General features: G+C 31.4%; 5 protein-coding genes across 14 annotated transcripts in view; 2 read left to right on the top strand and 3 right to left on the bottom strand.

Annotated features, from left to right (window-relative positions):
* Positions 1-1,030, bottom strand: part of LOC105428487 (band 7 protein AGAP004871) — a 186,866-nt gene extending 185,836 nt beyond the window's left edge. The window contains exon 1 of one of the 2 annotated variants that reach the window (XM_089080772.1): positions 886-1,030. The gene's annotated coding sequence lies outside the window, so the exon portion shown is untranslated. The other variant, XM_089080771.1, reaches the window with a different exon arrangement.
* Positions 1,031-2,649: 1,619 nt separating this feature from the next.
* On the top strand, positions 2,650-7,482 carry Ras85D (ras-like protein 1). 2 transcript variants are annotated; one of them, XM_089080776.1, is made up of 6 exons: positions 2,657-2,811; positions 2,887-3,008; positions 4,143-4,338; positions 4,454-4,597; positions 4,663-4,869; positions 5,077-7,482. In XM_089080776.1, exons 3-6 carry the CDS (start codon positions 4,210-4,212, stop codon positions 5,161-5,163), a joined length of 567 nt encoding a protein of 188 aa, XP_088936902.1. In that variant the 5' UTR covers positions 2,657-2,811; positions 2,887-3,008; positions 4,143-4,209; the 3' UTR covers positions 5,164-7,482. The 2 variants fall into 2 exon arrangements, with proteins under 2 accessions (XP_011639139.1, XP_088936902.1); XM_011640837.3 differs by lacking the exon at positions 2,887-3,008 and having other exon boundaries at positions 2,650-2,811.
* A 109-nt stretch (positions 7,483-7,591) lies between these two features.
* vap (RAS p21 protein activator vap) lies at positions 7,592-13,176 on the bottom strand. 2 transcript variants are annotated; one of them, XM_089080765.1, is made up of 15 exons: positions 12,820-13,176; positions 12,218-12,399; positions 11,880-12,061; positions 11,152-11,549; positions 10,911-11,056; positions 10,489-10,822; positions 9,938-10,281; positions 9,665-9,856; positions 9,413-9,562; positions 9,298-9,346; positions 8,968-9,186; positions 8,636-8,868; positions 8,371-8,512; positions 8,063-8,200; positions 7,592-7,992 (listed from the first exon to the last, which is right to left on the bottom strand). In XM_089080765.1, the coding sequence occupies exons 1-15, from the start codon at positions 12,859-12,861 to the stop codon at positions 7,915-7,917; spliced, it is 2,829 nt and encodes a 942-aa protein (XP_088936891.1). In that variant the 5' UTR covers positions 12,862-13,176; the 3' UTR covers positions 7,592-7,914. The 2 variants fall into 2 exon arrangements, with proteins under 2 accessions (XP_088936891.1, XP_088936892.1); XM_089080766.1 differs by lacking the exon at positions 12,820-13,176 and having other exon boundaries at positions 12,142-12,284.
* A 277-nt stretch (positions 13,177-13,453) lies between these two features.
* LOC105428489 (serine hydrolase-like protein) lies at positions 13,454-16,847 on the top strand. 3 transcript variants are annotated; one of them, XM_089080769.1, is made up of 2 exons: positions 13,454-15,352; positions 15,583-16,847. In XM_089080769.1, the coding sequence occupies exon 2, from the start codon at positions 15,626-15,628 to the stop codon at positions 16,526-16,528; it is 903 nt and encodes a 300-aa protein (XP_088936895.1). In that variant the 5' UTR covers positions 13,454-15,352; positions 15,583-15,625; the 3' UTR covers positions 16,529-16,847. The 3 variants fall into 3 exon arrangements, with proteins under 3 accessions (XP_088936895.1, XP_011639141.3, XP_088936896.1); XM_011640839.3 differs by having other exon boundaries at positions 13,455-15,365; XM_089080770.1 differs by having other exon boundaries at positions 13,460-13,589.
* Positions 16,848-16,946: 99 nt separating this feature from the next.
* On the bottom strand, positions 16,947-21,947 carry LOC105428490 (protein arginine N-methyltransferase 9). Of its 5 annotated transcripts, XM_089080767.1 has the most exons (8): positions 20,632-21,387; positions 19,728-20,562; positions 19,521-19,647; positions 19,002-19,403; positions 17,896-18,888; positions 17,649-17,802; positions 17,450-17,551; positions 16,947-17,378 (listed from the first exon to the last, which is right to left on the bottom strand). In XM_089080767.1, exons 2-8 carry the CDS (start codon positions 19,885-19,887, stop codon positions 17,034-17,036), a joined length of 2,283 nt encoding a protein of 760 aa, XP_088936893.1. In that variant the 5' UTR covers positions 19,888-20,562; positions 20,632-21,387; the 3' UTR covers positions 16,947-17,033. The 5 variants fall into 5 exon arrangements, 4 of the variants coding, with proteins under 4 accessions (XP_088936893.1, XP_011639144.2, XP_011639143.2 ...); XM_011640842.3 differs by lacking the exons at positions 19,728-20,562; positions 20,632-21,387 and adding an exon at positions 21,422-21,947; XM_011640841.3 differs by having other exon boundaries at positions 17,664-17,802; positions 19,728-21,389.
* Positions 21,948-22,100: the final 153 nt, after the last annotated feature.

The raw sequence follows: 22,100 nt of genomic DNA, 5'->3' as shown, positions 1-22,100 counted from the left end.
CGTTTATCGTTATAAATTCCTCTAAAAACGGCTTTTTGATTGGCTATGTAATTAGTTAATTACTCACGGGATATGTGTACATTCAAATACATATGTACGTCGAGATACCGAAAGAAACTGACGCGGGAAATCGCGCATCGATTATTCCATTTTGGTTCCTTTTCCGCCTAAATAAAATTAAAATGTCTCAATGACACGCTAATCGCGATATTATGGCGAAAATCGCTAGGATAGAAGTTGCGAAAACTCATGGCTTGTTTGTATTTACGCGATAATTATCTTTACGCTTTGAATTTAATCGTGTAACACAATGCTTGCCTTTCAAGCTTTGAATTTAACACGATGAATTATTTTCACCGTTCAGTCTAATATTACATCCTCCATCCTCTCATTCCCTCTTTCCTATGCAATAGTGTCCATGCACAAGTACCCTTAATTACCGATAAACAAACGACGGTCCCCCGAACGTTCGATACTATCGGCGCTAATTAACTGATTACTCACGTGTGTATAATATTCAAGTACGTCGACGTAATGTCGCAGAGAGAGACTGACGATTGCGGCGTTTCTTATGCCGTCTGATGGAAATCATCATGACGCTCGTCGCGTCATCAGTATCATGGCGAAAATTGCTAGAGTTCATCGAAATTGTGAGAATGCAAACATCGATTAATGTCATGGAGAACCTCACGGAGCATATTAACGCGAAGCTTATCTTCTATTTAACGCGATGAGTTAATTTCAATTCATTCCTAAAATTACTTCTTCCCTCCCTTCTGGCTCTACGCAACGTCGCGATAGCAAATGTCTTTAATTAACGAATAGACAAATGACGATCAGTTAAGCTTGCTCAATACTACCGGCGCTAATTAACTAATTACTCACGCAACGCGTATTCAAATACGTTCCATGTAACGCGACTTGCCGAGAGAGAGAGAGATCAATATCGATCGCGATGTTCTTTTCGCGGAATGAAAAGAAACTACCGTGACGGCTTCGTGACGTCGTCGCGGTATTATGGCGAAAACAGAGTCCATAAAAGTTGCAGTTTAAGAACACGAGCGCCACGCGATGTCGCTATTAGCGCGTATTGTTTATCATTGGTTCGGATTATTCTCATCACGTGATCATCCCCATTAAACCCCTATCATATGATACGGTCTAATAATCGATCGAGATCGCGCTCGCAAATGTGCCTTTAATTAAGATTGGCGAAATGGTGACCGACACTAATTAACTGATTACTTATGGGGCACGCGCTCGAGTGTGTAACGCATCTCAAGCGAACGCATTGCCAAAGCAATGCAACATAAATATGAAATATTATTTTGACTTCTTATAAAATTACAATACGTAATTTAATATGTAATCTGGAGTAAAACGTTGTTATTTCCCTTTCGCGTATATTTTTGTCATACTTCCAGAAAATTATGAAAATATATAGAAGATGCAATTAAATAGATTTTTAATACCGTGCATTTTTTCGGGAAGATAATTATTTACGATTAATAATTTGTTTAAATTTCTATTTACAAAACGATTTTAGAGACTTTTCATTGAAAAAGGAGATACAAATTAAACATAAATTAAACACTTAGACATAAATTAAACACAAAGGACATTTACAAAAATAGAGAATTCAATTTTGATATACAGAAAATCATCGATTATGCTTCATATTAAAAAATAGCAAAGAAAGTATGTTTTCATTGATCGAATTTCTTCTCCTTAATCTTTTTGTATTTAATTCTTAATTTTCTCTTCCTAATTCTCTATGTTCAAGTTTTAACTTTTGATTTCTAATTCTTTATATTTAATTCTTCATTTTTAGTGTTTAATTTTTTATATTTAATTTCTTATTCTCGTTTATCGTGCTTGAATTCTTCAACTTTTATCGTGACTAAGAAATAATCTTGACACTCGCGTCATCTGTCCGCACGATTCGTTCGCATCACGAGCGAAATTTTTACTTATCTAAGTTTCCTTCTTGACCGGTATTGAAAATAAAGAAGATTATTATTTATCATCTTATTTGCATCTTTACCTCATATTTTATTGTAACTTGTTATATTTTCTTAAATAGAATAGATTTTTTGCGCACAGTGTGGAGGAACAAGAATGAATATTAAATTTTAAAAACAAAAGTATATAAATATGAATTAAACGTAATACAAAATGATAAGTAAATATAAGATATAGATCTTACACTTACTTGTGTCCATCGTACCTTTAATATGTATTCCTAATTTTTATTTCCAAAATTTGACGTCCTGTATTCCTAACTTCTATTTCTGTTCCTCCATTATGCGCAGGGCTTATATTTTAAATTTTCAGAAAATATAAAAAAAATAATCGATCTCAAATACATTCTTGATTAGAACAACAATATCGATAAATTACAGAATTCAATCATCTCTTCAAAGTATAGAATAGCATATTTATTTATTTCTTTTTGTAACAATAATTATTCATATTTAGTTATTTTCCAAGATTTTCCACCCAAAAAAAAAAATCATGTCGTTGGCACCATCTCGGAGTACAACTCGTTACCAGATATAACGCGACGCGGCGTGACGGTCAATAACCTTTCCGACACTTGCATAATTCCGCATTGTCGCTGTCGTCGTGATGCTCATGCTTGTCATCGTTGTCGTCGTCGTCGGGGGAGGGCGACATTGGCAGCACTGACGATGCTGCTTTCCAGATGGTATTTGCGGTGACTAATACACGAGCGTGTGGATCAGGGAGAGAAGGAACGCTTCGAGTATCACGTTTTGTGCAAATTGTGAAATGAGCATTCCTTGAATCGCGGTAAGTAGCGGAGAGGCGCACAAATGCGATTCCTTTCTTTGATACTCCCCTTCTCCATTCCTCGATCTGTTCCAGCCTCGTCCTCGTGCGACGCGCATTGTTTATCGCGAGGGACAACACCGACTTATTGTCGATCATCCCCGATTATCCTCCTTCTCGGCATTCGAGAATATCCAGGTCGAGCAACCTTCTCGTCGGTCGGTGATTTGTCCGAGATTATAATTAATTAATCAATTTAAATGGTTCTCGCACGAACACAGCAATCATTAAAACAATCTGTTTTACATATTTCTATTGTCTTTTTCTTCTCGGTTTTGTCAAAAACATGGAACTTCCACGAGAAAATGATCCACGAATAAGATAGACGCGCGCGCGCGCGTGCATGCCTGGCTCCGTTAAGTACATGTAGTAATTGCAAGTGACTAACACTCGGCGATTATACTATAATTGCATTGAGTAAGAGACGACGTTAAGTTGTTGCTTAATAAGCTAAATAACTCGAATACTGCAACTGCTCCGCTCTCATTAAGTTGCGTTAACTTATGCATTTTATGATACGTTTCTCTTGTTAAACATGAGCTATGCTATAAAAATTGGTACTTATCTGAATAAAAGTAGCGATTAAAAAGGTAGAAATTTAATAGGGAATATTGCAAAGTTGTTTTTTCTGCTTAACATGAAGGATAATTGTCAATTACGACTTTTGTACAATCCATGTATTTGAAAAGATATAGAATTCCTTTGAAGAAGGGAAAAGTCAAATTTGATTTATAAGCATGTTGTTTTCTTTACAATTGTTTTCTTCATTCAAGAAATGATGATAAAAGAATGTATGTTTATTTAAGCAATTTTTAATCGATTATTTATTCTCATTTTGTGAAATATTTTTTTCAGTTTTTAGTTAAATTCTTTCTTATATTATTACACAGATTTATTTTCTATTATTATTAAACATTTAAAATTATTTATAAAATAATCTGATTGAACTGTTTGATCTGTATAGCCTCACTTTTTATTCGTAACAAATTAATAAAATTAGTTATATTTGTATAAATATTTTTCTTTAACATCAAGTTTGTGTGTATATATATGTGTGTGTGTGTGTGTGTGTGTGTGTGTGTGTGTGTGTGTGTGTGTGTGTGTGTGTGTGTGTGTGTACATCTTAAATATATTTATTTTCAAACTTTATCTTATCTTCTGATAAGATTACTGTAAAAAATTAAATTCTTTATTAAAGCTCTTTAATAATTAAATTTCTGGGAAGCTTAGCAGAGAGATTAAAAATTGATATAAAGTAATATATTACGATTTTGTATTTTTATTATTTACAGACAATCCAAAAGAGGTGTGTTCAGAGAGAAATAATACAAGTTATAATTTGTATCAAGAAACTGCATCATGACGGAATACAAGCTTGTGGTAGTTGGAGCTGGTGGTGTTGGAAAATCAGCGCTTACCATCCAATTGATACAGAATCATTTTGTCGATGAATATGATCCTACCATTGAAGATTCATATCGAAAACAAGTAAATACATAACAATTTAATTTCTTGCAATTCCCAATAATTTATTTTAAAATTACATAATTTTGCATCTTTTTTTATTTTATTGAATTAACATTGAGTCAACATTGTTAAACAGGTGGTGATCGATGGTGAAACGTGCCTTTTAGATATATTAGACACAGCGGGACAAGAGGAATATAGCGCGATGAGAGATCAGTATATGAGAACAGGAGAAGGTTTTTTGTTAGTATTCGCCGTAAATTCGGCTAAAAGTTTCGAGGTAAGCATATTAAATGGATTCATTATTAGTTTTGATATCATTGTATCATGTGTTTGTGCATATAGGATATTGGAACATATAGAGAACAAATAAAACGAGTAAAAGATGCGGAAGAAGTGCCAATGGTATTAGTTGGAAATAAGTGCGATCTTCAGCAGGCTTGGGCGGTAAATATGACTCAAGCTAGAGAAGTTGCGCGACAATATGGTGTGCCATTTGTAGAAACTTCGGCGAAAACGAGAATGGGTGTAGATGATGCATTTTATACCTTGGTGAGTAAACATCTTCCTATATCTTTAGAGTGTCGTAAATCTCAATTAGTATCTTATCTTTTCATATATCTTTGAAGTGTTATAAATTTCATTTGGTGTCATAACATTCGTAATATCATCAAAAATTTTTCTAATATCAAGTTTTTATAAATTTGTTTGAAATAGCCTCACAAACAATCGCAAATGACATTTCATGGTGCATTCCAGGTGAGAGAAATACGAAAAGATAAGGAACGTACAGGTAAACCACCCGGCAGTAGTGGACATAGGAAACGTCGATGCTGCATTTTATAAGTCCTTGAATAACACCAATATATACTTTTACTCGACTACTACAACAACGCAGAAATAGGATATGAAAAAGCCTTACATTATGTTCACAATGCACAAACATTTGCAGCTTATTCTACAGAACATTATAATGAATTGCAAGCACAATTTTTTCTATACATGAAGAGAGAAGAAGAAATTACCTAATAGAACATTTTACTAATGGGCTTATGTTTCATATAAGAAATATTTACTTGGCAGCTTGCCATGCAATTCCATTTAACTGAAGTATTTTAACCCTTGATTGAATAAAAGAATACTGATTTTTTTTATATATCGACATTGGCGCAAAAAAAAACATTGTATATACATATGCTCGTATAATTGTAAAACTATAATCAGTTTTTGCAAATGATAAATTTTACACTAATGTTTGCATTGACAAATGTTAGGTCCTGTTGTTTCTATAACAAAAAGTTTATTACACAACAAATATAGGCCATGATAACAAAATATAACATGAGGCATGAAATGCTACATGTATATATTACAAGTGTTTACTTTTTATCTTATAGATATTTAGTTGATAAATGCTATTAATCACGTGGTGCACTAATGAATTTTAATCAAACAGCAATATAATATATTAGTAAAATGTAATCAACGTACGAATTGTTTTGTAACTTGTGAATTAAGTTTTGTATCATTGCCATTTTATATCTTAAATATTTGCTAAGCAACTAAAATTATCATTCTAAAGAAGAAAAAAGCTTGGAATCACAAAAACAATATCACAAACTTAATTCATTATGTGCTGTGATTAGATATTCTTAAGTACATCAAGTTAGTTAAGTGTACTGTTATTAAGTCTGCAATTTTTAAATAGGACATTATTTAGTAATTATATATAGAAGAGGGAATACATGAATACTATATTGAGTATTTGAATAATTTATCTTTTTGGTATTGGAAAATAAATATAAATCAGATAATGAGATAAATCAGATATTGCACAACTATATTAAAATAAATTTGCATGCCAATTAAATTTAGAGAGAAGAATATCGCTTTCTTGTATTAACTCTTTATGCTACTAACATATTATTAACCAAAGGCTTAATATTCAACTATACAACATTTATTACATAGAATTAGTAAGTTTATTACAAGAAAGCTATATTTCTGCCAGTATGTGCTTAAAATAAATAAAATAAATTTATCTTTCTCTATAGTTTATATAAGAATTTATTAAGTATACTTAAATGTGCTATCTTCTCTCCTAAACTTTATTAGAAGAAACGTAAAATAAATACATTGTTATGAAATGCTATTAAAAACAATGGCAACAAACTTATGTTTCTACTTTATTAATAATTTGCTAATTTATCATAATGTAACGTAATATACACATAAGTATAATAGAATAAATATGTGTGTGTGTGTGTGTGTGTGTATACACATATACATTAATCCATTATGCTTTTTATATATACATATATATATATATATATATATATATATATATATATATATATATATATATAAATAAATCATGATTTATTGCGATATACTCATAGTTTAATCAATAAAATTATTATAAACGACGAACATAATATGGTACTCAAGTTAATTGAGTATTTTTTTCTGACAATAAAATAATTTCAATACAATGAATTTATTCTTTAATCAACGTACAACGTAAATACTGATAATTAAATTCTATACGTTCAAAGAACAATCAAGGGTTAAATCCTTCATTAAACAATGCAAACAATACAACTTCCATATTCTCGAATGCGCGTACATGTAGTATTTTCTAATATTAATGTTTTCAGCTAAAAAATAAAAATGTATGTGTATAAATATACACGGGATAGATATCATTTTTTTATATAATTCAATTTCATAACGAAACTTTATATAAAATCTATTTGTTATGTGCATTCACTCGTCGAATGCTTGCCTATTGCTCGTTATAGCTCATCCAATGCTATTTACTTTTCTAATAACTATAATAAAGTCTTCATATTTTTTAATAATTTCTTTTAATATTTTATCATTGATGCGTCGTCTTTAGATAAAAATTAGTCATTCATAACTAATATCATTCAACAATGTTCATGTGTTTCAGCTATTATAATTGAAAGATCGTAGATCAAGAAATTTTATGTAAAGTTCGATTATACATCAATTCTACCTGTATTTGTTAAAGTTCTTTAAATGTATTAAAGTACATATATATAAACTTATATTTAATATATTTCATCTTATCCAATATATACGATATCAAAATGTTCACAGTAAAGTTATATCTGTTTTTGAAATATACTAATATCAATAATATGCAACTCGTTTTATTGACCTTAACTATATACGTTTCAAATATTTTTTTTTAATTTAAATAAGAATATTTTTGGGCAATGGATGTAGAAATACTAAAAACATTGAAATATTTCGATTGAAATTGCATTTATTTTCGAGCACCTAAGTAAATATAAAATTGTTATACGCCTATATGATTCTGTATGTATTTATATCACTGTCATGTTTTACTGTGTCGCTATATATATTTATATATATATATATATAAACTAACTTCTAATTACATATGAAATAGTAAATGTAGGCTTGAGTGTATACAGTAATATATATGGCACGTCAGTCTGTACGTTTAATTACTTAATCATAATTATTAAATACTACTATATGTTATCCGTTATTGAATTAAAAAAATTTTATTGTGTTTGGCATTGTTCATGGCTGATGGCTCTAGCACTACCGTATCATTTCCATATATTTCTGCTTATGTTTGCTTAACATCTCAGTCACCGTTACCAGCTGTTTAATTGTCGGCTGTAACGAATGTATTTTTTATGCAATAATATCAATAGTATTTTTGGAATACTATAGATTAAAAACATACTTGTGTCTTTGACAGAACTTGAAGTTCCTTCAAATGTGAAACGCAGATATGATGCAACGTCGCTAAATCTCTTGCAGTATCGGATACGCTTTTTGTTTTTGGATCTGTACCCTCAGATTCTGGTTTCTCAGCAACATTCTGTATATATATATATATATATATATCATATTTATGATTATATTTAAATTAAATAGAATCTTTTTATCGTAATTAATTTCAAAATTCACAGCATAAGTGGTATATCAACAATCATTTATAAATAAGAACATGGAACATTCAAAATTAAAATAAATATAAAATTAACTTACAGACAGTTGGTCAAGGAACACTACCATTCGCTCTTTATTTTTGAGTATGAATGGATTTACGACTTCCATGTACGGTTCTTTTCCACCAAATTCTACTAAATTAGCCAAATTTTGTAGACATTTTGCCACCATAACTAATGATCTATGAATAATTTAAATAATTAATATGACATAATTAAATGAAGATATTCAAAACAATATTAATTTCATGTTCATGCGATTTTAATACGTTATTTTTTTAATTTACATTTACATTGTACTGTACCTTGCAGCAGATGGAGGTGGTGGTTCAGCTATTAGATTAAACGATCTAGGATTTAATATGGCAGGGCAGAGAAGTCGTAGAAATATAAATCCACTGACAACTCGAGTTCTGACTAGTCTTTCGTGTGGCCACTTGGCAACAACTGCTCTTTGTAAGCATCCGCAAATGTATCTCAGAGTTCTCGGACAAGCATCAGGACTTGTAAAGATACTCAATGTAACTTCGTCCAACACCTAAAACAAAAAAATATACATATATATATACACACAATAATATTTTGCAAATTTTACTAATTGCATTCTAGTCATCATTGCAAAAAAATTTGTAAATACTTGTAGTAAAAATTCTGCATTACTGCACGCATCTTCCGGAGAATCCATTTTTGTTGGATTCAACTCACAGCTTTGCTTACTTTCAATTAATTTCACGATCGTATCACGCAAAGCGGCCTTTAAAAACGAAATACAAACAGATTTCATATATAAATCCATTAAAGTGGTAGTAAGACTGGCAGCTCTAAATAATGTTGGCGTTTCATCTTCTTTCTCAACCTAATTAAAATACATTTTATAATTTTTATATGTTTATATGATTTTATATATTTAATAATATTATTATTATACTATATTTAATAATATTATATATCAATCATTATAACTCACTTCAGCTTGATTCAATGATCGCAGAAGATCCGCCTCTTTTCTTTCATGCCTAAAAAATCAATAGTATTAAAATCAACGAACATTTAGAATTAAATAACAAGGTAATTATTTGTACCTAAAAATTCTAAGAAGACTATTTGCCAAGGGTACTCTATCTAAATGACATACGTCCGCTAAAGCCTTGACAACATGCAATTCTGGATCCAATAATAATTGCTGAAGAGGACTATACTCTTCAGGAGGCATAGCTAAATCATGTCTGTAACTGCAATATATTTTTATAAATGTACAATAATTTATAAGATGATTCTTTCATATATCACATTTTATAATTTTGCATGCAATTAGCGAGTTTCTTAATTTTTACCGTATGCGTAAACGCAATGCTCCCCATTCTCCGATTGGCGTCATTCCCGATAGCGGATACCATTCGTCCATTTCCTCCCCATTAGTTAAACTCGCCAACTCGACTGTTAGTTCCGCAACTTCTGTGTCCTTGCTACGCTTACCTTTGTTGTACAGAGTAAGCGCAAAGGACATAACGTCTGGCGGTACGTCTCTGTGAAGCAAATATAAGATACATAATGCATATAAGATTTATATATCGGAACATCAATTCACATAAGATTCATATACGTACTCTAGAATGAATTCTTCATCCCAGAGCGGATGCAATCCCGTTTTTACCTTCGTGCGAGCGACTTTAACATTGTTTAAAGCCACTATAATAAACGGATTTGGAACTAATTTGTATGGAAGTCTATGCGCGTCTAAGATATGCAGATGCAATGAACGTAATTCACGAAGGCGGGCAACTTTCGGAGCACGAGTGAGTTGTGATACACATAATGGTTTCAAGGCATTAATCCAGTCTAATGCGTTTTCGGAATTTGGGGCAGCCAGATAAGTTATAGTGGCCAGACAGGGTAAAGCACGTTCAACTAATTGGAAACAATGAGGCCTATCAAACACACTTTCGTGGACCTAAAAAGACATTTCGGTAACTCATTCCGCGCGAAATTTCGGTAAGATGTTATTCCTTCATTTGCTGAATAAGATATAGCACATGTAAGTCATGCGTGTTACAGTAACAATTATTTGTTATTAAATGTTTTTAAACACTCTGAGTTTTTATGTTAATGCTAATGTATGATATGTTCAATGTTCAACATTCTAATTATAATTTCTCACCTGATATAAATAAGCACAACTTAAGTCAATGAGACCTTTCGGCTTTGTCCTTTTCGGATTATCGTATAGATAGAGATGCGTATCGGTAGCATCCACTAATAAGACAAAGTACAATGCTTTCCATTTTTTATTTTTCTCTGATTTCTTTTCCAAATATCCTTGCATTTTAATCCCTTTATTCTTCTTCGCTCCTGATTGCTCTCGGCATTCCCTCAAAGTCGCATATATTTTCTCGGCATGTTGAACTTCTCTATTTACTCTGACGCTACCATCAGGTTCGGTTACCATTGCTTGAACCAAAGTATGTCCCTCCACAATTTGTTCCTTTCGATATCTGTGACATTACAAAGCAAGATAAAATAAGAACGTAATTAAAAATATTGCTTTTTATAAAAAAAAAAAAAAACAATGAAAAATATTACCTGTTAATTACAGCATCGAGACATTCGAATGTTCTACCACCCATAAGATATCGTACCCCCTTTTTCTCAATTCTGAATCTCTGTATCTGATTGTTTATATGGAAGAAAAGTGAATAATCTCCCGGACTATTGTCCGATGGTCTGACCTATACAATAAAAATACATAAAAATACATAAACATACAAGAAATATACAATAGAAAGAAAAATATTTAAAATGCAAAAAATTATCATTTTCTTACTAGGAAACTTCCAGGTCCTGCTTTTACTAGCATGTCCACTGCCTCGCTCTTGGTAACATTAGGATGAAACCAAGAAAACACTGTGTTGGGATCTATGGAATCATCAAGATCCTCTACTAATTCTCGAAATATTAAACCCTGTTCGCCAGTTCTATGAGCAGTGACCCACAACCACCCATCGCCCATATCGTTATGCACAAAAAATATATCCCCTTTCTGAAAGCTCAGTTCGTCAGTATCCGGCATTTTTGTATATGGCAGTATTGCAACTATTCGTTTCTTATCGTTCACCGGTTCGGGTGGTGGTGTCGGGTGTATAAGTCTTTCTCTCTTTAAGAGATCCGAACAATGAGTATAATATGCAACCAGATCTGATAGACTGTTGAACTGACGACCGCCTACAACATTATTTTAAATTAGGAATTATCTAACGAAAATTTTTGCAAAATATTACAAGTGCAGAAAGTTTTATATATTATTTAATATCATATTATTTAATCTGCATATTGAAAATCATATTTTGCAAATATTAATTGAATGTTTTATTCCATAAATTTCGACTCATATCATTTTCATCATAAATATCCTATGTTATTAGATATCTTTAAAATCTTAAAATTACATTAAATGTATCATTTTAAAATATCCTTTGAATAATATGAGAATTAAAATATATATTTTTTAAATGTTATAAATACATTATAGATATGATAAAGAATTCTTAATACCAATATAATAATCTCCACAAACAGCTGTGATTCGAAAATGATTTATTCCAGTCCGTCCCAAATAAGATAAAACATAGCTTCCAGGTTTTCTGTCGCTTTCGCGAACCAAATAACTACCCATTTTGCTTGCATCCCACAGTCTTTCCTCTGCTGTAAATCTATCTAATCTACCATGATACCATCTGTAAAAGATTGCATTTAATTTTAATTCTACAATCATCAAGTCTTCTTGATCTTCTAATCAAATAATGGTTCGTATTGCCTTGTATTTTTATCCAGTTCTATCTCAGAAGTATCACTATGTGAAAAGTCAATAAAATTTAATATTCGAATCTCACTGGTTCTCCGGTGGTGCTGTTAACAGAGTAGCATTCGCGCCATCGGGCTCTTCTGCGTCTTGTATATCATCCGGTATATTTTCAAGAAAAGGATCAAATTCGTTCTCCGCATTCAATGATTCGTTCTGACCACCATCCTCACTTCCCGTACTGGGAGAGCCACCTTTGCTGTTGTGCTCCATCTAAGATAAAACAATGAAACAAAGTATTCATTTATAATCTATCTATTTAGCTAACGCTTATTCTCACGCTATGATCTAATTCATTTTGACATCCTTAACAGCCATAGTTTCATGTAAATGTGTCTTACTCCAATTCTAACATAGAATCTAGAATTGTGGCGCATATAAAAATAAATTTTTTCGTCATTAAAAGCACGACGTGCGTGTCTAATCGATCTCGACGTCGGGCAACAACAGAACGGTGGGCACAAATCGGAAGATAAAGTTCTGTGTCTCCGCGACAGAGAACAGCCATGCGAGGATAGGAATAAATCGGAGGGAATTTTTATAAAATAAGGTGAAATGTGAGACTGTTTGCAACGCTGGGAAAGAGTGCAACGGTGAGTGACGCTTCCGCTGTTCCGCGTCGCGGGTACATACCTTGGCACCCACGCTGGGTCCACCGCGCACGAACTCCGCCATCCCGTCGGCACGCACGCACGGTTCCCGTGCACGTGACTACGATACACTCGGACCGACGTGTCAGTCGAACGGCATGCGTCGTCCCCGGCGTGATGTCTTCCCGCAACGCGCTCGTATTTACAAAAAGGATAGGCTCGCTCAATGCAGGATGTATTGACGTTTCCCGACAGCCATTTTGCTATTCGCACGCGCCGACCGCGATGCACGCGCGAGCAAGAAGGCCTCCTGAAATTGCGGGAAATTCCGCCGATAATGCAGCGACAGTCAGTCGGGGTGCTTTCCATTTAGTGATACAAGTCGATATCATTCTATCTTTCTTGGTATTCAATGATTAACAAAGACAAAATGATACTTACGCCGACTTGTGTCACTAAATAAAAGCACCCACGAATTTCATCCTCTTTAGGCCTGTTCTACAATGCGTCGTGTGTCAGTGTCATGAGTCGTGGGCCGTAAGAATGGGCCAATCACAGACAAATGTGGGGAGAATACTTGATTGTGATTGGCTCATTCTTACAGCGCACGTCCACGCACCGACACACGACGTATTGTAAAACAGGCCTTAGTGATCTAGTATATATATAATTACATTGATGTTATTGAATGATGTTATTGACGGAACGCACGTTACTTAAAGTGGATGGCTGCGTTCAGCAGAGAAAGCAGATCAGTGAACGCTCAGTGATTTTTCAATATGATTGGTCCTTGCCTTTAGATCTTCGTTGAATGTAAGTGTAGAAATCAATCATAATAAAGAATCACTGAACGTCCACTGATCTGCTTTCTCTGCTGAATGCAGTCGATGTCAGACTAGAGAATGAGAGTGAGATTAGAATTTAATGAATCAGACAAAAGAAAATCAATCTCAAGTTTAATGAACATTGTTTGAATGACAAGTTCTAATCTAATCTCAATCTAATCTAATCTCTAAGGAAAAATGAAATAAATGATAATTCTTATCTGCGAAAATAAAAAAAAAACTTTTATATAAAATTATAAATCCGCGTACACTTTTGTAAAATAAATAATAAGTTAATAAGTTAAAAATATGTATCAGGAAACAATAAGAAACAATAAAAATATGTATCAGGAAACAATAGGAAACAATAAGAATTATTTAATAAATATTATTTATATCTATTTCTATCAATATAGATTTTTAATATAAAAAAAAAGTAAAAAAGAAATTAAATCAAAAAGTTAAAATTGATTTATGTTAGTAGAATTAAATAAAATTATTTTCCATGATTTATGAGATTATAACATATGACATTTTGAATCGTCAAGTTCTTGAATAATAATGTTTACATCAGAATTTAAAATTATTTATTTAACATCCATTTAATATGACAAACTTTTAAACGGCAGTGTTTTCAAATAAAAATTCGACGTGTATATTTTACGCATATATAAAATATACACGATGATTCGCATGTATATGCACATAAAATGAACAAGTTTCTTTTAAAGATTAAGAATTATACATATATTAACATATTTATAACTTAATATTATAAATTGCGGTTGTTTATAATATATGAATTTCATATATCTTATTAGGAATTAAGTTTGAATAGATAACTACGAATTAGATATTGATTATGGCCGATTCACAATCCGTTCTTATATATTTAAATTATCTTATTAATATTATCTTATATATTTATGTGTCTAAAGTTTATACGATTATCTTATTAGTTGAAATGTAATTTTAAATATAAGAATTAATTATGAATGCCGCTCTATGACTTAGTCATATTATTGATAATTCATAATGTATATATAAACACAATGTTAATATTCTACTGTGATTTAATTGTGACCTTAATGATACAAATAAGCAGACTACTAAATGAATGAATTAATGTGTTTTTGTTAATAGTAATTTGATTATTATTAATATTTTATTAATTTAATTCTCTCTCTCTCTCTCTCTCTCTCTGTCTCTCCCCTCTCTCTAGCACAAATAATCATTTTTATTTCGTCATTGTCTTTAAAAATTATGAATATTTGCTCGTCTACTAAGTTAAAACAATAAAGAACTGTAGACTGAAAAACTGTCATAAAAACTCATAGCATAATTTTGAAAACAATGCTAATTATAATTTAAACTACGGACATTAGATAAATATCTGATTTAAAAACATTTTATCGGATAAAACAATCGTAACAATTCGTTAATATGACTTTCTACTTTTTTCCTCCTTTTAAGAAAGATAACCAAATGATTATTAATGACTAAACAAAAATGAAAAGTAGGACACAAACATTACACACACAAAGAGATTTGGACTACATTTATAATACATTTAACTCAGATTATTTCCTTATCTCCTTATTTCCTTATCAAAGTCGATTCAAGTGGTAGTTTAATACTGGCAGCTATCGTGGAAACTCTTGAAAAACGAAAGAGAAACTCATAATCAGTTGTTTCTTCATACATTCTTTTATCTGCATGGTGATATAAACGTCATAAAGAATTCACATAACGGTACATGCAATAGGTATGTTCTATTTTAAGTTCTATTTTAATCACTTTCATAATCCTTTTATTTGTTTTCATTTGTTTGGAAACTAAACTGCAATTATGTTGAATGTAAAAATACTGAAATGGATTTGTATTGAAAAGATTTGTGTTCATGTAAGATTTATATTATAACATTGAAATCTTGAACCGCTTCGCAGATATTTAGTAAATGCTTTTAAAATATGCTGTTTCAGTAAACTTCTTTAAGTGAGACATACCACAAGATTCACTAACAAGATGGTAGAAGCAGACCCACCTTTTACAGATATAAAATTCGAAGTACCCTGGGGTCATATTGCCGCTAAAACTTATGGTTCCCCCTCAGGAAAACCAGTTTTATTAGCGCATGGTCGTGAAGACAACGCAGGAACATTTACAAGATTAATGAAATATTTACCAATGGATCTATTTTATTATGTATGTATAGATTTACCTGGCCATGGATGGTCGTCACACTTCCCATCTTGGATGATTATAGATGCAATAGATTATTGTTACACATTATATTTCATTTTCGAAGCATTACAATGGAAATCATGTATTTATATAGGACACAGTTTGGGAGGACAAATAGGTTTAATATTTAGTATTTTTCAACCGAACAGAATCGAGAAATTAATTACTATAGATGGAATTCTTATGAATCCTTATATCAAACATGATGAAATTGCACAATACTTTAAGAAAGCATCTGTACTCTCAAATAAAATCATTCGTAATGAAAAAGCAGCAACTCATACTAAAGAAGAAATATTACATAACTATAAAACTAGGAGGTTCGGAATCTTGAATTCTGAAGCTGCTATGGCGTTATTTGAACGTGGAGTTACAGAAATAAATGGAAGATATAAGTTTAATAACGATATACGAATAAAAAATTATCCTTTTTCATTTTTCTCTACCGAAATATGTCAACAATTTAATAAGATGCTCTCAGTTCCAACATATGTCTTTATTTCATCTCATGGAATAATTGCTCCCTATAAAGAATATCCATCTATATTGGAAGTAATGAAGGCTAAAGTCAAGTTAGAAATAATTGAAATAAACGGAAATCATGATGTTCATAATAATAATCCAGAAAGAATCGCGCCATTTATACAGAAAATATTGAGTACTGAGAACTCTAGCAAGCTGTAAATATTGTATGTGTGTGTGTGTGTATGTGTGTGTACACATATATATTAGAATTTAGACAGATTATATAATTTAGAATGAGAGAAAGGGAATTAATAATTAATAAATTTTTTAAGAGAAAAGAGCTTTAGTAAAAAGCCTTATAATAAATAATATAAGATTAATATCTAAAGAGAGTTATGGTATAAATAATCTAATATTTAATTTAAAATGGGATGAAAATCTATAAATATATATGTATATTTATATTTATGGAAAAACTTCATATTTTATGTTAATACTTATTCCAATTTAACAATAAAATTTGCATTTACAACCTGCATATATTTATTTTATTCTAATTTATTCTAATTTTATTCTAATTTATTCTAATAATAAGGAATGTTCTAAGATATCATGTAAAAAATAAACACAAAATATATTACATAAGAAAGATATTATATTATAAAAATTGTGTTTTCCATAGAAAATTTTACAAAATTGTAAAATAATTTGTTCTTGTAAACTTTTACACATTTAATACTATAATTTTCACTAAACCTTTCATTTGATGGATTTTAATTTTTATTTCCTGGTTTCTTAAAATAATGTCTTTAAATTCATCTTCAAAAACAATCGCAGTATGATTCATGAAAGCATCCTTTTTTGTATCATGTATGTGATGTAGACTTAGCTGAACTTTATACCAGCATATTAAGGCATTCGGTAAAGTTTTTCTATTTTTGTTACTTATTTTTCCAAAATTCACTATTGTTTCGGTAGTTTCTGTTTCATTTATTTCTATTAGTATTCGCGGCTCAGACATAATCTCACATGAATATAAACTCGAATTCAAATCAAATATTTGGTTGATCTGGAGCAGAATAATATAGAGATAAAAATCAACAAATTCAATCTAGAGAAAAATTTTAAGTATGGCTTTACCTTATATTTGTTAATGTATTCAGCAATTACATAATTTGTACTTTTATTTACTTTATTGGTTGTATTATCCCGTGTATACATAGAATCTTCGCTATCTAAATTCTGAAAAGAAAATTCATTATTCTATTATTATATTGAACAAATAAATTTTAGAAAATTTTATTTTTACATTATTAACCATCATTAATATGAATTATACCGTATGGTTACAAACAGTATTTAATAAATAAGATGATCTTTGGACATTTTCATCTTGTACATAAACCATATTTGGTAAATCTTCTGAGTATACTAATTGTCCCATAAGGAAAATCTTTTCCGGTAACAACACGCCATTTGTTTTAAGTAAGTTCCTGAAACAAAATGACAGATTTTAATAGGTATATAACTACAAATAACATGTAATATGTAAAAATGTTGTATATATGATATGGTAGAAATTTTACCTAGAAATTTTATAACAACTATCATGATCGTCTTTCAGTTCACCTTTAATGTCAAAATTATGAATAAATACGGAATCTAGAGAACATGGAATTTCCTTATAGGTCGATATTGTATGCACTTTTCCATGTAGCCCACTATCACGAGCTATTTGCTCAATCAAAGCACATAATATTGGATTGTCAGTTTTGTAATATAAAATTCCACTATCATTACATTTCTTCAAGAGAGTTAACCCGTAAATCGGAAAAGGTGAAGTATCTAAAATATATTTCATTTTTCTATTCTCTTGAAATTTACCAACTTCTGTAAGTAATCTGACATAATCAAAGTCATTCAGAAAAGCAATTATTTCTTTTGGCAAGTGATAAACTGTATAGTTCTCGCTCGATCGCGCATCGCTCATATCATAGGAACATTTCAGTTTGCCTTTAAAAGTTTCTGCTTTTATCGTCAAGATATCATCCTTGTGGCATGCGGTTGGTATTGTCGAAAAAACAGCAAATTGCCAGCAAGATTTTCCATCTGAGGAATCTAGCGTGATCTCTTCATCCAGATGTAATTTGAACCAAGTGATCAAACCATCTATGATACCATTATATCTACATTTTGTTTGCAGCATCTGTTTTATCCCATCCTTGCAGAATTCGCACAATTCTATTAAATTGTTAAAATTGACATTAAAGAGCATCTGTGGCTCTGTAACATAATTAATTTGAACTTTTTCCAGATTTTCTGTATCGTAATATTCATCGTCTGAGAGCACAAACACTTTGTTAAAATTTAACAGACAGTGATCTTTTATTTTGTCAAAGATCACTGATGATCTAAACCTAATATATTCACATTCAATAGCTGCTGCATAGACCGTCGCGCCCATAGGTATTATCATACCATTTAAATCTAAAATGTTCATATGCACATTAATCATAGATGGTATTACAAGTTCTCCAAATAAGCCAGCATCAAACGTTTCAGTCACTATTAATTTTACTCTAAAATTACAGATACATGGTTTTAGTATTAACCAATATATAATAATTAACATGCATGAATAATTATGAAATAATACAAGTATACATTGTGGTTTACATGTGCATATACAAACCTTTCTGGAATATCTTCAGGTACTTTAAGATCAAATGATAATTTCGGTATTAATTTTATATCAGTTGCATTATTAGATTCAAATACTTCTTTTGCAATCAACGTCATTGCTTCAGAGCATTCACATGCATAAATCTTTGTGGCTCCAGCACTTTTTGCATACAGACTTAAAAGACCAGTACCAGTTCCTACATCCAATACTGTATCATAGCCCTGACTGATTCTCTTTCTTATGGCTTGTTCGAAAGCATTATTTCTCTGCTTGTCATTGAGCATTGTGAAATGCCACCTGTCTACTGCCATACTATATGCATTTTGCAAGTTTCGCTCTGCTGGTAGAAAGTTAACATCAACTTTCAAAGCTCTTTTTAAATATTCTATTGCCCTTATGGGTTCGTTATTCCTTTAACAATTATATGTGGCATTCCATGAGTCTTTCAGATCAGAAATAGCAATTATAAAAATTTATCGTGAAAGCAATTATCAAATCAACGTTTATGGATAACGATATGGAAATTACCTTAATAAATGTGCTGAAAAATTATTGAGCATACGAGGATTATTTGGATAAATATTCAAGGAAAATTTGTAGCACCTTACAATGTCAGAAAATTTATTATTTTCTGCTAGTTGCATTCCCCATTCACCTGGAAATTAAATATCATTTTTATCATTATATAAAATATATATGTTGCGTTTATAAATATAAATTATATATAAATTTTACATAGCACATCTGTAAATGTTTCTTCAATTTCTGATCTTCTTGCAGATAATTCTGCAAAAAGAATATAATATGCAAAAGCTTTTCCAACATTTCCAATTCTATCATATTCTTTGGCTTTTTCCAGTGACTTTTCCAATATGCTATTTACTTCTGCTTGCATTGTGTATTGATTCTCTTTATTTTGTTCGCACTATTTTTACTAAAATCTCACCGTAATGTAAAACTTAAAATTAACTTTTCACACTAAACGAATAATCATTTGAATAAATATTAACTAGCTCACTAACAATATTAAATAAAAACCACGCGTATTTGTCAAGCATTAATTAACTTAATGCTTTATTCACTTCGATCTGTGTTGTAAATAAAGCGATTTAACTTTCTAAAAAAAAGTTACAGCATCCTAAAAGCGTCTAGAATTGACACTATTGAATTTTGTCCAATTAATGTGGAATAGGTTAAGGCTAACATTTATAGTGTCGTATGATAAATTTGTTAAACATGTTGATTGGTTATAGAATAGTGAAGTTTTTGGATCCCTAAAATTTCTTTATTTTGTAACCAATCAATACTTTCAAAAATTTTGTTGTACAATATTGGTCATATTTTCATTAGTCGCAATGTCTTACTCTTCGAAATTCAATAAGAAATGTTGTGATAGGTTTCTGTCTGCATGTATATATTCAAAGAGAAGCTGAAAGCGACCATTTTGGCCTTTTTTATGACGCCATCGAAATTTGTACACTATCGCCATCAACTATCTATGATTGAATTTAGAATTATAATAGCGTTGTCGAGTGAAGAGAATCTAACCCGGTTAGTGCACTTTTTGCACCTAAAATGAGATAGACATAAAATGGCAGCGTTAGAAAAAAGGAAGAACGAAAAAAGCGAGTGCACTAACCTGGATTAGGTTCCACTCGAAACTATTATAAAACATCTATTTTGCAATAAAATCGTGTCTATATGACAATTTCGATGATGTCACGAAAAAGACTGGGATGGCCACTCTCAAGCTTTTTTTTTAATTATGCATACAAAAATGTGTATGGGTGTGTGCGTACACGCGGATGTAGTGTTATATTCACTTGCATACTCAAAGGAAAATACATCTGCCACGTAATCGCTTAATTGGATATAGCTCACACATCTTAATATCTATTCTTGATATAATAAAAATGTTAAAATATTAATCTGCTTTTTTTTTTCATCAACTTTTGTTTGAAAGCAAACAAAAAAAAAGAAGCAAATAATTTTAATGTTTAATTTTCTTTGTAAATTTTGTGCAAACATACTGACTAGATTTATATGTTTTTTTTTTTATCTTGCTATAGCTCCTCTTTTTACCTCTTAGATATTGGGATAATTATCTCCAACCTACTTTCTCATTGTTTGAAGCATTCAATTAGAAGATTACAGGAAAATTAAGTTAAGTTAGAGACATCGCGTGTTGCGGGTTTTAAAAGCAAGATTTATTTCTAGAAGGAAGTCATTAAAATAAATTTTAATTTTTGCAAAAGTAAGAGATGAATAATTTGTAACATTAGACATTGTAGAAAATTGTATTATTAAACAAATCAAGTGACAACTATACGATGAAAAATTTGATATTTTCTCCTCGTCTCGCATGCAATTTGATATTTCGTCGAAATTAAAACCTATGACAACATTAATGTCAATTGAGGACATGATACCTCTTTCAGCTTCCCTCCTCGTGAATTCCAGACAGCGAGCGAATTATTCTGGCACGCAACAACTTAACTGTATACTTATATTATCGACAGACACAATCATTGTCGACATGAAGTGCATTCGGGCGAAGCTCAAAGGAGAATCAGATCATGAAATGATCTCCAGATACTGAGATAACGTTAATTATTTAGCATGAGGACGAAGAATTGAAAAATTATTCGATGAATCCGCTTTTCAAGGCGATTCGATCATTGTCCTCCATTCGACATCCCATGGGCAGATTTTCGTTTGCCAAAAAAAGAAATGACTGGAGAGAAATGACTCGACCGCGCCTCGGGAAGACGCAGCCCATATATGGTGCAATTGACATAAAACCCTTGCTTGGTGACAGCGAAATGAAGCTCCAAAATGCGGCGAAAGTCCGCGTCGCCGTTCTCAAAGAAATGCATATAAATAATTTCACGATCCCGCTTTATGAATCGCACTCGGGATCCGGAAAAAGGCGAGAATTATTCCTTAGAGAGAAAAAATAATTCGAATTAGAGTCAACGGACCTCGCACTACATCGTCTCGCGTGGAGAACGGCAATCGAGCGTGATGCGTGCTGCGGTCTTGCGCGTGACCAATCAGCGCGCGATACGACGTCACCACCGGCCAATCAGCGCGCGCTGGAACGGTCGA

Source organism: Pogonomyrmex barbatus, unplaced genomic scaffold (genome assembly GCF_055798465.1).
Source record: "Pogonomyrmex barbatus isolate J1 unplaced genomic scaffold, ASM5579846v1 scaffold4, whole genome shotgun sequence".
Taxonomy (NCBI): domain Eukaryota; kingdom Metazoa; phylum Arthropoda; class Insecta; order Hymenoptera; family Formicidae; genus Pogonomyrmex; species Pogonomyrmex barbatus.
The sequence above is the reverse complement of the archived record's forward strand: the minus strand, read 5'-3'. Positions and strand labels throughout refer to the sequence as shown.

What these genes read in the sequence shown, in the direction of transcription:
- vap (XM_089080765.1), bottom strand. Translation starts at nt 12,861, where the DNA reads ATGGCGGAGTTCGTGCGCGGTGGACCCAGCGTGGGTGCCAAG. An exon ending in ACAGCACCACCGGAGAACCA is followed by an intron (nt 12,062 to 12,217) that starts GTGAGATTCGAA and finishes AATCTTTTACAG; the next exon opens with ATGGTATCATGGTAGATTAG. An exon ending in AGTCTTCTTAGAATTTTTAG is followed by an intron (nt 9,347 to 9,412) that starts GTACAAATAATT and finishes TTGATTTTTTAG; the next exon opens with GCATGAAAGAAAAGAGGCGG.
- LOC105428490 (XM_089080767.1), bottom strand. Translation starts at nt 19,887, where the DNA reads ATGCAAGCAGAAGTAAATAGCATATTGGAAAAGTCACTGGAAAAAGCC. An exon ending in AACATTTACAGATGTGCTAT is followed by an intron (nt 19,648 to 19,727) that starts GTAAAATTTATA and finishes TTTAATTTCCAG; the next exon opens with GTGAATGGGGAATGCAACTA. An exon ending in TTTTCAGCACATTTATTAAG is followed by an intron (nt 19,404 to 19,520) that starts GTAATTTCCATA and finishes TAATTGTTAAAG; the next exon opens with GAATAACGAACCCATAAGGG.
- LOC105428489 (XM_089080769.1), top strand. Translation starts at nt 15,626, where the DNA reads ATGGTAGAAGCAGACCCACCTTTTACAGATATAAAATTCGAAGTACCC.
- Ras85D (XM_011640837.3), top strand. Translation starts at nt 4,210, where the DNA reads ATGACGGAATACAAGCTTGTGGTAGTTGGAGCTGGTGGTGTTGGAAAA. An exon ending in ATTCGGCTAAAAGTTTCGAG is followed by an intron (nt 4,598 to 4,662) that starts GTAAGCATATTA and finishes TTGTGCATATAG; the next exon opens with GATATTGGAACATATAGAGA. An exon ending in ATGATGCATTTTATACCTTG is followed by an intron (nt 4,870 to 5,076) that starts GTGAGTAAACAT and finishes GGTGCATTCCAG; the next exon opens with GTGAGAGAAATACGAAAAGA.